The sequence below is a fragment of the Lactuca saligna genome, chromosome 3 (assembly GCF_052625555.1).
Source record: "Lactuca saligna cultivar CGN05327 chromosome 3, ASM5262555v1, whole genome shotgun sequence".
Classification (NCBI taxonomy): Eukaryota; Viridiplantae; Streptophyta; class Magnoliopsida; order Asterales; family Asteraceae; genus Lactuca; species Lactuca saligna.
Genome location: NC_136419.1, coordinates 214439617 through 214452985, shown reverse-complemented (window position 1 = coordinate 214452985; position 13369 = coordinate 214439617). Strand labels below are relative to the sequence as shown.

Genomic DNA, 13369 nt, shown 5'->3' with positions numbered 1-13369 from the left:
TGGCTCACATTTTTACTAAACCTTTATCCAAAACACTTTCGTAATCAGCATCGCATTGGTCCCCCACCAGTTCACTGGGTATTGGAGATTAAATCGTATATATAATTAGTTTATTTAGTTCCTTATTATCTCCTAGATTAATGTTGTAACTTGTATATATACTTTCATCTATTGTTCAATAAAATTTATTGGGAACAATTATCCCATTATCATAGCTAATAATAATACATCATTTTATAGTGTTATGTTTGTTTGGATTGTGTTTTCATAGTTGTGTTCTAAAATGAACAATGATTATCCAATTTACTATTACAAAAAAACCCAAAATATTATTTTATAAATGTAGTTATATTCACATTACAGTTTATATATGAATCCAAAAAATAAAAAATTAAAAAAGAATTATGGATGATAATCATTTTCAATCGTAGGCTGTGTTCTAACAGCTGAAGCCAAAGGCATTCTACTTTGCCCAACATTTGTTGCGCCTAAAGCTTCACTCCTTTCTGCCTCTTTTTCCATTTTTTCAAGTGTTCTCATTCTAAAAGCTCTAACAATAATAAATATAACAATCCCAAAAAATAACAACCCCAATACCCCTATAGCAAATCCAAACACCCACCATTTCCACAATTGCCCTTTCTCCTTCTCTTTCGGGGTATGCGGCACCAGCGTTGGGTGTGGTACAATGATCGAGAAATGCCCTTGATCATGCACGGCACACATGTCTTGTAGGGTCATGTTCGTCATTTCAACCGTCCCGTTTAAATAAAACACAACACATTTTGGTTTTTCGTTTTCTGGGAGTGAGAAGTTGGGAAATTGGACCAAAATTGGGCCTCCGAAGAGGGTAAGATTTAATTTGGTCATCGGAGTGGTCAAATTACCAAATTGCCCTGTCGTGTTTCTTGAACCATAGGCATTGAACCCAACAACAGCGGCGACAAGAGTATAATTTGGTACATTGTAGTAGTAAGACGACATGTTCCCAAGATTTGAAAAAACTATATCTAACCTTGTGAAATTTGGCAATGAGAATATCCTCGGTGGCATATAAAATCCACTATAATTTGCCCCTTTCCTCCAGAAACTATCCCTTCGTAGGCGAATGATTGAAACATCAACACCTGTAAAATTTGAAGGCAACGATGCATTATATAAAACACCTGTTTGAGGTCGACTTGGTAGTGAATTCTCCGCATATTCAAGAAAAAGGTCATCTAAAGAACGAAGGGTAGAATTGTCCACGCCCTTGATTTCTCTCAACGAACATAAACAGCATAGCATCACAAAACTACTAATGAAGCTTCTCTCAAACCCCATCAACATCAATACCAAAACACCCGTTTTCGTTACCTCTAGGCCGACTTCATCGATCTTCAGAAACAGAGTCTTTGGAAATAAGTTTCCGAATATACCCCGAGGTGGCAAATATATAAAAAGAAGATATCAAATGATTAGAAGGGTGGTTTGGGAATTGGACAAGGTTTCTCTTGAGATAACCGAAATTGGTGAATTTATGATTGTGTTATGAAGATGTTTTAAGAGAAATCGGGGTTATGGTACGGGTAGGGTGGGGGTGGGGGTGGATTGGGTTGGGTAGGGTAGGGGTACCACCTCAAAAGGAGAGTTAGTTGAGTTGTTTTAGTTTTTGATTATATGTTGACAGTTGGATTAGCCATATATATGTGAGATTTTGGTGTAATTGGCGACGGTGCCAACGAGGTTATAATTGGAATTTGGACATACTCACCTGGATGGTTATGATTTTTATGAGTATTTTACTACTATTGGATTTTATATTATCTTTAATTTTAATATAATTAATACAAAGTTATATAGTTTATTCTGATTCGGTTTAGAACGAGTAGAACTTATACCGGCCAAATGGCTTTATGTGGGTATTAAAGTATCTTATTTTCCGTTTGGACTAATCCGTTTTTTAGTTTAATAAAAATTATGAATATCTTTTTGAATTATCTAAAAAGGAGATTCAATTTTTATTTAAAAAAAATTACGAAATTGGCTTTATGAAGGGTCTCTATTAAAGTATCTTTGTTTACTTTTATAAATCATATCATCACGCAAAATCATTATGTATTTCACAAAATCTTTTTTTTTTCTTTGCAAAAAAGAATTGAACAAAAAAAAAATCGAAATTACACATTTTACATGAAAAGTAGTACCACAAGGTCAATTTTGCAAAATAAGTGATTGTTATGCTACATTCGTTATTCGTACACATTTTTTTTTAAAAGATAATTATTATTATTTTTTTTTTACTTATTTACACATTAGAAAATATAATTTGAACCCTACCAACTAATCAATTTTGTTTTAAAATGTTCCCCATGTTTTATTGTGTGTGTTGTGGGGTTAATAGCATAAAGTTCATATTAATCTACTTATTAAGGATATTGGCTTGTTTTAACCGGTTTCAATTGCAAATTTATATCTGCATAGCATTATGAAAGTCGTGTGTAACACATAGATGCTTATGATGAGAGCTAACAACTTATTCGATGCTTTAAGAATAGGCGTTGACACGAAAGTGATGCAAACAACTTCAAAACTTCTCCTGCTTGTTGTCGTGGCTGGGATCGAACCGGAAATTTCACAATAATCGTTGTTGTAGTTTGAAGCGCCCCCAACATATTTAAGGGTAGGCATGTGATTAAAATCAAATATGATGTATACCATGAGAATCTCGTGATTTCCTTAAACAAGGTTGACATCATGCTCGTCAGAATCCTCATTTGGGCCCTAATTGGAATTACTTTCAATAAGCAATAGAATTTGGACCATTAGACTCATCATGGGCCTTATTGGTCCGAAAACCATCTTCTTTGATTATATTAGGCCGGAAACTCATTCCTTTTATCATATCGGGTCGTGAACACAAATGTGGGCCCAATAGGCTGAAAAATTCCTTATTGGACCTTATATTTTCGGTTGATATGAAATACTAGCCCAACATTTCTTTTTCTTTTCACCTCGATCTCCATTCTCGGTTTGTATAAGAAAAAAATAGAGAAAATGAGATAATCGTCATAACTTGACACCTCATTTTTATATGAAGGTTATCTATGCTAATTATCTCACAAATATCAAAGTGCAATCCTCTAAACCTCCATGTAATGACCAAGATAAACTCTTTCTCTTCTCTCTTCTTATTCTCGGCCGAAACCCTTCACCATCACCTTCATTTCTGCTTCCAATTCACTAAGAATTCCTCTCACATCTCTCAAGAACAAAAGAAAAATGTTACCTTTTTCTCCTTCTAAAATTCATGAGTTAGTGTGTGTTTCAAGAAGTTGTTATCAAAGTTCATAATTTTCGGTAAGCTACTTCCATTCAAGAATTTTAACTTCATTTTATGTTAAATTTATCCCTCATTATCACACTATTTCATGATTCTTGCTTCTTAGAATCTCCTAGAATTCTAAAATCTCTTCAAGAAGCTTGCTAGACCGAAAACACCTCCTTCTCTTCATCAAAACCGAATCCATCATCAAGGTGAGTTCACCCTCCCCCCCCCCCCTTTGTTTTTGGTTTTAATATGTTTTTAGGGGAGAATACAACTTGCTTTTGTGTTAGATCTAAGTATTTATGCATGTATGTGTGTGTTTTCATGTTATATGTTGTGATCATGCTATGAAGATATGTTAAACCTTCATAACTCTTGAAAGATCTACCAAAACTTGGTGATGTTTGTAAACTAAAACACATTATCTAACTTACTATGTAACATCCCAAAATTCGAGGCCAAAAATTTCACTTTTGATTAGCTGATTTATAAAATGGTTCATCAAAACATTGCCAAAATCATGTCAATACATAAAACCATAATATCATGTTTCAAAACCAAATCATCTGAAATAACAAAAAATCAGAGTACAATCCCATAAAACTCTAAGCGGAAATCATAAGTGTGCGTGTGTGATGCGTTGCTACACCGTCGGCTCCTTCCCCTTGGACGAAGAGGTACCTAAAACCAAAACTGAAACTGTAAGCACAAAGCTTAGTAAGTTCCCCCATCATACCACATACCATACAATCACATAGCATACATAACACAGGGCAATTATGGGGTGCCCGTCTTACCCATATCAAGCCATTCTAGGGTATTGACCTACCCATGCCAAGCCATTTTAGGGTGCTGAACTACTCATGTCAAGCCATTCTGGGGTGCTGACCTACCCATGTCGACCTATTCAGGGTGCTGACCTACCCTCCGGTCTATCTCAACGGAACACGGGGACTATTTCACCCCTACTACTAACACATAACATCATATCATAATCATGTTTTCAGACATATCTGGGGTGTCCGGCCTACCCATTGGTCCTAACGACCGAATCGGGGACTAGTCCCCTTCTACTGATACTATCTCATATAACATGGAAATTAGCAAACTAGCATACTCACATATCTAGCAGTCTAGCATACTCACATATCCAACGATCAGTCTAGATAGTTATCACAAAGATAACCTTTCCAACTAACGATTACTAGTGGGCCGACCTTGGTGCCTTAGACCCACTCCTACTGGAAGGTAAATCACCTCGATGTCGTGTAGTTTCTAAACTGTCCTCGGCATGAAGGTCGGCTCTCCTCGACTCCTCAATCCATACACGACAACCCTTAAGTCATCAAACAGAACACATAACCCTAACCAAGGTCAATACCAAAACCAGACAGAGTCAACATTGGTCAAACTCAATCACCTAGTTGACCTGACTCACCAAGTTGGTCTACCAACTCGTTGAGTCCATACTCCACTAACCCGATCCAACCCTGACTCCACTCGTCGAGTTATCCATGATTCAAAACATCAAGACCATCTTCATCTGACTCGTCGAGTTCCTCCTTGAACTTGGCGAGTTCATCTCCCTCGTAAGAACGTGTCCAGTCTACGACTCACCGAATTGTATTAACAACTCGTCGAGTTCATCTTCAAGGATTGGGAGATTGCCTTGGACTCACCGAGTCTACTCATACACTCGTTGAGACCCATGATTCCCAGGTCCCTTTTCGCATCTAAACATCTATGGGACTTTCCCCCCTAACAATTGGTCCATCCACAAAAATGATTTGGTGGTCATTACACGACGACTCACCGAGTCCCAAGAACAACTCGGCGAGTCCATCCTAGTGGTCATGTCAAATTGATTCCGTTTTTTTCAAATGTGTCATTACCCTTGTTTCGTTTTGTTCAAGTGTGTCATTACCCTTGTTTCGGTAGTGACTAGTAAGATGGTTGTTATTCTGACCCTAGTGGTCATGTCAAATTGAGTCCAACTACGGTGAGTATGTTACGTGGTTCAGAGAACCAAGTTCTACACTTTGATCCCAAATATTTTTGTTTTTGTTAAATTTGTCCATGGTTTTCCTCTATGCACAAATTTAGGGGAGAATTTAAAAAACATGTCAAACAAAAATTTTAAAAATTTAAAAAAAAAATCAAACAAAAATCAGAAAATTTAAAAATCAAACAAAAATCAGAAAAAAAGTGTGTGCTAACTTTTTTTTAGTTTTGTTTTTATATTTTAGTTTTAATTTGTCTTGAAAAGTGAATTCAAATTTAGATGAGACTCATGGAGACTGTATTAAGATTTCTTGAGCCAAGGCTTCATTCGTGATCATCGAAGAATTCTCATTCGAAGGAACAAGAAATGAAGATTATTCTTTCAACATTCAATCTGTCAACCCCGGAAACATGGTGAAGCTGTATTTGAAGATTATGTGACAGATTGTATTGAAGCCTCCTCAAATAATCTGATGTTATCTATAAACCTTCAGAAGTGATCCAGAAGATTCGTTCTCTCTGTTCTCTCTGAAGATTCTCATATTGAAAGCGCCATCTTTCATGAATCTCTACAAGAAGCCTCCTCACCCAATGTGCGTTTAATGTCAAATTCTACAAAAATCCCAACTTCTCAAGATGAAGTCATTTATTGAAAATTCATATGTTCATCTTGATGCTATGAAGAAATTTGAAGTTTAATGCTGAAGCCAAGCTCCCAATGAAGATTAACAAGAAAAGCCAACTACTTTTTAGGAGGAGTTTGTTGGGCCAATTAGAAAAGAAAGCTATAAACCAAGGGGGAGATTGTTGGGTTAAAAATATGGTTTATACTTTGCTTTTCTAGGAAAATATATTTTTCTATAATGTAATATCTAATTTTGTGGCTGTGTACGGCCGTACATGTGTGTACAGCCGTACACGTGTGTACGGCCGCACATGCTGTGTACGGCCGTACACAGGGTGTGCAGTTGTACACACATGTAAGGCTGGTGTCTCATATATATAAGGTGATGAGTCATGTGAGTGTATGGCCAAAAGAGAGAGAGAGAGAGAGAGAGAGAGAGAGAGAGGTGAGCATATTATAGAGAGAGAAAGTTAGAGAGAAGAATAGTATGTGTGAGAGAATCTATTTTAAGGAGCATCATTCATATTATTGAATACATCATTAGATTCATCTTAATTCTTCTTCTCCTTCTCTTCTATTTGATTCGACATCCTCCAATTGATTGGGATTCCGCAACATCAATTGGATCTGATTGATAGACAAGCAGATCAGGGATTTACAAAGACTTCTTGACTGCAGGCGGTGCCTGATCTTGGACCCGCTCTCTATCTCATGTTAGACTTCCAATCATGATCTTCATGTCACGATCTCGATCTTTATTGGAGACTCCTTACTTAACAAACTTGAGATAAGTTTCTTCCTTCGATTATCATAATGGATCGATAGGTCAGGTTCTAATGACCTCTCATCGTATGACGCATTGCTTGGAATCAGGTCTTTTAGAGTCCAATTCTAGAACAGACTATACCTTCCTTCATGTTCTAATCACATCTTAAAATATAGCATTTCTAGATACAAGCAATCATCACAATACCTCTACTAATCGCTTTAGTTAATTCTTCTGACTTAACTCAGGTGCTACATCGAAGTTGGTTCTCGGAACCACGTAACATACTCATCGTAATCTGACTCAATTCGATATGACCACTAGGGTCGGAATAACAATCATCTTCTTAGTCATTACTGAAATGATGGTAACGACATATTTGAATAAAAAAGTATCAATTGCTAGCTTCTTGGTAACCTTGTGACTTTCCCTTATCTAAGTGCGAGTCATGTGCTTCCGATAGTATAGGCTTCTACTACCATTCACACATACTCATACTCGTCCCAAGTGTCTCGCAGTTTATCCAATTCACCATGCAAGAAGATCACACACTCATTCAACTTATCATATAACAAAACGATGGTTTTATATTATTCCTTGAAACGATTACATAGGTGTTCAAGTTCAACCTATAATATGCCTCTAATAGGCTACACCGTGTGGTACTATCTACACGACTACTTCATAACTCGATCTTTGGATATCAAACATTCACTCTGAATCCTTGCATTATCATCTTCTTTGTCGACGATCATTTGAAATGCTCTCACCTTTGGCTTTGGCGGCCCATTTGGCTTTGTAGCCCCCTCCTTCTTTGGGCAGTCTTGCTTGAAGTGTCATTCCTCGTTACATCTGTAACACACCCTTTTGTTGAATGTACACTCATTGGCATAATGCCATGCTTCCCACACGTGAAACAAGTCACCTCCTCACCACATTTTCCAGTGTGTTCCTTTTTGCACTTCCCGCAACATCTTTCTTTGCTTCCTCCTCCTCTAAACTTCCTTGTATTGGAATTTCTCTTCTCATCAGGCCTTGTCGATCCTTTGAATTTCCTCTTTTTTCCAACCTCAATCTTGCTGGCGGCTCTTCCCTTGATCATCTCCTCCACGGACTTGGCAGCCCAGATAGTTGCCTCCAGAGTAGGTGCCTGACGCACTGGCACTGCGTACTCCCATGGAAGTCCCTTTACGTACTTGTCGATTTTCTTCAGCTCATATGGAACAAGGTGCAAGGAAAACTCCATCTTCTCTATGAAGTTATTGGTGTATTCATCAATCGACATGCTTCCATTCTTCAAGGTAAGGAATTGGTTTTCTAGCTCGAGCAGATTTTAGGCTGAGCAGTACTTGCGTTTGAACTGTACCAAAAACTCAACCCAAGTCAATTCCAGGGGCTCATTGGGGCTTAGAGTCTTCCCTAGAGTGTTCCACCAATGAACCACGCCTCCTCTAAACTGGCGCACCACAAATGTGGTTTGTAGTTTGCCTCTACAAACACATGTCATGAAAGTTAACTCGATCTTCAAGATCCAATCCATGACCCCGCTCGGATCTTCCTTTCCAGTGAAAGTCGATGGCTTGAAGTCAGAAAATCCTTGTACTTGCATCCATTCCTCTCGACTCAGTCATCCTGGTTATTTTGTCGAACTATTGGTGGGTTGGCTTGACCAATGGTCCCACTGTAGTTCCCTCCTTCTAACTGCCCATCGTTCAATTCAGGTTGTTCAACTGGCATCGTAAATTCCTCTCGATTTTGTTGAAGCAAATGTTTGCTTTCCTCCATTTGACGATCCAACATCGTTCGAATCATTGCTTGCACTCTGGCCATGGTGATTGGCTCTGGAGCTGCTACCATAATGGGTACTTGCTCAATTACTGGAGGTTGATTTCTGTTTCCATTTGCATTCCCGACTACACTTAGGGTTCTCGTCATTTTGATCATTACATCGAATAGAGTGAATTTAGTGTTGGGTTAATGTCTAAGTCCATAACTATATTTGGTATGTACTTGACTAGACCCAGCATGGTCGATTTAGGTTGCATGGCATCATGCACTTGGATAGACTAAATGAGAGAAATAAGACACTTATTGTTATTAATATATTATAAGTTCTAATATATTAATAATAAGAATAATAATATTTAATTAGTATTGATCAAGAATTAATTTATAATTAATTATGTGATCAAAAGAAGACTAATTAAATATATGGGTCGATTGTGTAAATCATCCATAACTTATATAGTGGGCCAAAGCTCCATGGATAATCAAGTTAGGTTAAACCCATAGGATGCCCCATGGATGCTCCATGGAGGTTACATAACCCATGGGTCATGGAAATGAAAGGTCATGACAATTAGGATTTACATGGTGTAATCATAATTGTAACACACTATATAAGCATCATATTATTCACCAAAATCGGCCACTAGTGTGTGTAAACGAAGGGTTAGCCAATTTCATGAAGTGTGGATTTCTCTCTAAGTTATTCCAAGAGCATTTGATGTTGTGTGAGCCATTTGAGGTGTCACATTTGAGGAACTAGGCACTCAAGCCCCATGGAGCCAAGCTACACTACAAGAGGTATGTATTCTATCTATATTATTACCCAAGTATCTATGATTGTATGCTAGATAGGGTAATACCTTGGAATATTAGTATTTGCATGTATATTAGAGAAAACATAGATCCAAGGTATTTAGGGTTTCATGTACACCATAGGAGTGTTAGAATGCTCAAAACCCAACAGTGATATCAGAGCCTACACTTGTTTTCCTATATACTTTATGCAATTGCTGAAAAAATCAAAGTTTTTATGTTGTCTGGGCAGTGGACACGCCGAGTTCCCTCATGGACTTGACAAGTCCAATCTTAGTTACTTAGGAAAATGTGAATAAGGTTCTAATCCATGAAATTACACTTTGTACTTTATTTAATCCATTAGTGGAGTGTGTGTGGTTAACCGACACACTAACCTGGACTTAACATGGTAGGCAAAGGGTAACTTAATATTTATCATAGTATCGTAAGAGCTTGTGTGGTTAACCGGCACATCGATTGAGAGGTAAATATTAAGGGTATCAAGTATATTTGCATGGTTACTTCACACCTTGTTTTGTGATCCTCGGCATCCCAGTCACAAAACTTGAAGGGCACACTCGAGATTGAAACATGCCATTGGAAAGTTCAATGAATCTCAAAAGATCTAGGAGTTTCAAAACCAATTAAAACCTAATTAAATATTTTGTTTATCTTGGTGGAAATTGGTGAATCGTTATCCACCTACCTTCAAATATCATATAGCTTGGATTACGGCGTCCCTCTTCCAAGTTATAAAATATTGTGTTGGGTCCTAGCCTTAATATTTCATATTGGGTGTTATATTAAGGACTTAAATCAACTTACTTGAATTTCTCCCATTAAGATGTCTAGTTCAGACAACAATGATCTTCCCAAATCAAGCTTTCTAATGAAGATGATTTCCTAAGTTTGTCTCATGGAAATCATACTTCTCTTCCTCCACCGCCTTTAATTATTCTCCCTATCCCACAAGCTCAAACACTTGAAAAGTTCAAGATCACTCAATCCTTACTCACAATAAAACATAAAAATAGAAGTCATGTGTGCACTCATGTCTTAGGACTGAAGTCACAGATTGTCAGGTTGAGAATGTTGGGTGTCATTGTCCCAAGGAAGTTGGCTATTGACTGGGTCTTTCAGTCACTTCCTGAGTCATATAGAAAGACTACTATGTGATAGGTCACGACATGACCCTAATGGATCTTTCTTATTTGCTTATTGTTGCTGAATCAAGAATGGTTTGGTGCAATAGTCAAGCAAATATGGATGGAAGGTCTATTTCTCAAACTTCCATGGACATGGAGAATGGTAACATTGGAAATCTAGAAAAGGTTTCTCTTCCCACTAGAAAGGGATCGACCTTGGTCAACCCGGTTGACCAGAAGGTAAAGAGAAAGTCTAAGTCTGGGAGAGTCTTTTGTACCATTCCCAAAGAGTCTATATGTTTTCATTGTGAAGAAAAAAGGGGCATTGGAATCAAAGCTGCCCTAGCTACCTGAAAGAAAGAAGAATCAAAAGTTTGACTCTGTTTCAGGTAAGTCCACTATCTAACTCTCTTAAGTTTCATTTGAAGATTCTTAATAGATTTTGATGTATGAAAGGATCAAGCAAAGGGTAGGAAGCTTAAAGAAAACAGTATGCTAAATCTGATTGCGTAGATGGATTTCTATCGCATGGTTTAAAGATCAGATTCTTGAAACCTAAAATATCAGTTGCATTGTAAGGGAAAAGGTTTTTCCGCATTTTGAAAAAATAAATAAAAGTATTCATTATTTATATCTCCTTACAATTCCATTCATGAAAACTTGATGTTTGTATGTTTCTAGCAATATGAAACATCTCAAAATACGACCCAAAAGTTTTTGTTTAACAATTACTAAAAACACTATGATAATATCATAAAATAAAACTCGTATGTCAATATCTCAAAACAGTAGCAAAGTGTTATGAAGAAACTATATCAAAACTGTATCAAATCACATTTATGAAAAACTAAAAACATCTCCCAGGACAACTGAAGTTGTGGTGTATGCGATGCCATCAACCCGAGCTCTTCCCTTTGCTTGCGGAAGTACCTGAAACCAAAACTGAAACTGTAAGCACGAAGCTTAGTGAGCTCCCCCCAAACTACCACATACCATACAATACATATAAACACATACTGGGCCTTGCCCACTGCATCAGACCGAAGTCCGGAAATTGCATCGGACCGAAGTTCGGAACTAACCAAGGCCTTGCCCTCTGCATCAGACCGAAGTCCGAAACTACTGAGGCCTTGCCTCCTGCATCGGACCGAATCCGGAACTAACTGCATCGGACCGAAGTCTGGAACTCACTGCATCGGACCGAATTCCTAAACTCACTGCATCAGAGAGAAGTCCGGAACTACTAAACATAGCATAGTATAAACATATCAATGGACACATAAACTACATACTGCATCGGGCTGTAACCCGGAACACATAACACATAAAATCCTATCTGAGCCATGAAGGCATCAAACATACTAAAATCTGCATCGGACCGATTCTGGAAACTACTACTAGCTAAATGGATCGGCATTGTGGCCTTAGACCCGTTCCTACTGGAAGGAAACTGACCTCGTGATCTGGCTGCTGAGTGTATGGCTCTGGAAGTTATCTGCTGCTACTCTGGAATCTCCCCGGCTACAATTCCACAAATACACTCAATCAAATACTAATAAATGCATTGGGCTAAAATGACTCTTTTACCCCTGGCTTAAGTCAACTCTCCTGGTCAAGGTCAACTTACAGTTGACCTGACTTGCCGAGTTGGGCCGCCAACTCGCCGAGTCCCTACTCTCATTTCTCAACCCTGCTCGCTGCTACTCGTCGAGTATGGCATGAACTCGACGAGTTCCCATTCAATTCTAAAACTCAGGCTATCTGCATCCGACTCACGGAGTTGTATGAACAACTCGACGAGTTGTTCTTGAATCTAAGAAGATTGTCTTAGACTCACCGAGTTGTATGAACAACTCGTCGAGTCCCTCCATTACTGAGTCTAACCTCTGACTCACTGAGTCCATTCTACTACTCACTGGTCCCTACTCGGAATCACTCAAAGGGGAAAGATCGGGGACTCGCGACTCGACTCGCCGAGTCCGAAGAACGACTCGCCGAGTCACATGCATGCAGTTACTAAAAACTCGATTCTGCTCAAAACCACTGCATACAATTTATAGATCTGAGTTTCTAAGGCTGGTTAACCACGTAAAGTTCCCAAATTTATGTGTACATATGCATGAAAAAGGATATAAAGGCTAAAAAGGCACTTAGAAGAGTAGATCTAGGGCTATCATGCAAAATGGATCCATAAACGTGATAGATCTACGTTTTTGGAACTGAAACATGGCTAGATCCGAAGGCTAATCAGTCTAATGTGATCTCTCTACTATGAATAAGCTAAGGAATGGATAAAATGGGCTAAATATGCTTATAAAGGAGAATCAATCATAGAAACAGAAGGAATCCGATTATTACCTCAATAAACTCTGAAATGGGTGCAAGACCTTGGATCTTCTTCTTCTCCTTTGGATCTAGCCTCCTTCTTCTCTTCAAAACTTCAAGATTCACACAAGAAATGCTCAAATACTCAAGGGAATGGTTAGGGTTTGCTAAATGATGCTCTGAGGGTGAAGGAGACGAGTTTGGGGGCTCATAAGGTGGTTTAAATAGGGTGTAAACCCGGGGGTTTAGGGTTTCTACCTGGCAGGCGGACTCGCCGAGTCCCGAATATGGACTCGCCGAGTCGCCAATCTAAACGCTGCTCAACATCCCGTCTCTACTCGACGAGTTGGGCAATAGACTCGTCGAGTCCCTCTGCAAACTTCTAAATAAATAATATAAAGACAACATACCATAGACGGGTCGTTACAATTCTCCCCCACTTGACTCAGACTTCGTCCTCGAAGTCTGCTACGGCTGAATCTGCAAATAACTCTGGGTAGTGCTCTCTCATCTCATACTCAGCCTCCCATGTCCATTCAGACCCCTTCCTGTTCTCCCACTGCACCTTCACTAGCTGAATTACCTTGTTCCTCAAAGTCTTTGTCTTCCGGTCCAGA

At 38.5% G+C, this 13369-nt stretch overlaps 1 protein-coding gene across 1 annotated transcript; it reads right to left on the bottom strand.

Annotated features, from left to right (window-relative positions):
- Window positions 1–327: 327 nt before the first annotated feature.
- On the bottom strand, window positions 328–1535 carry LOC145034146 (transmembrane protein, putative (DUF1191)). The gene has a single exon (XM_078982521.1). The coding sequence runs from the start codon at window positions 1327–1329 to the stop codon at window positions 403–405; it is 927 nt and encodes a 308-aa protein (XP_078838647.1). The 5' UTR covers window positions 1330–1535; the 3' UTR covers window positions 328–402.
- Window positions 1536–13369: the final 11834 nt, after the last annotated feature.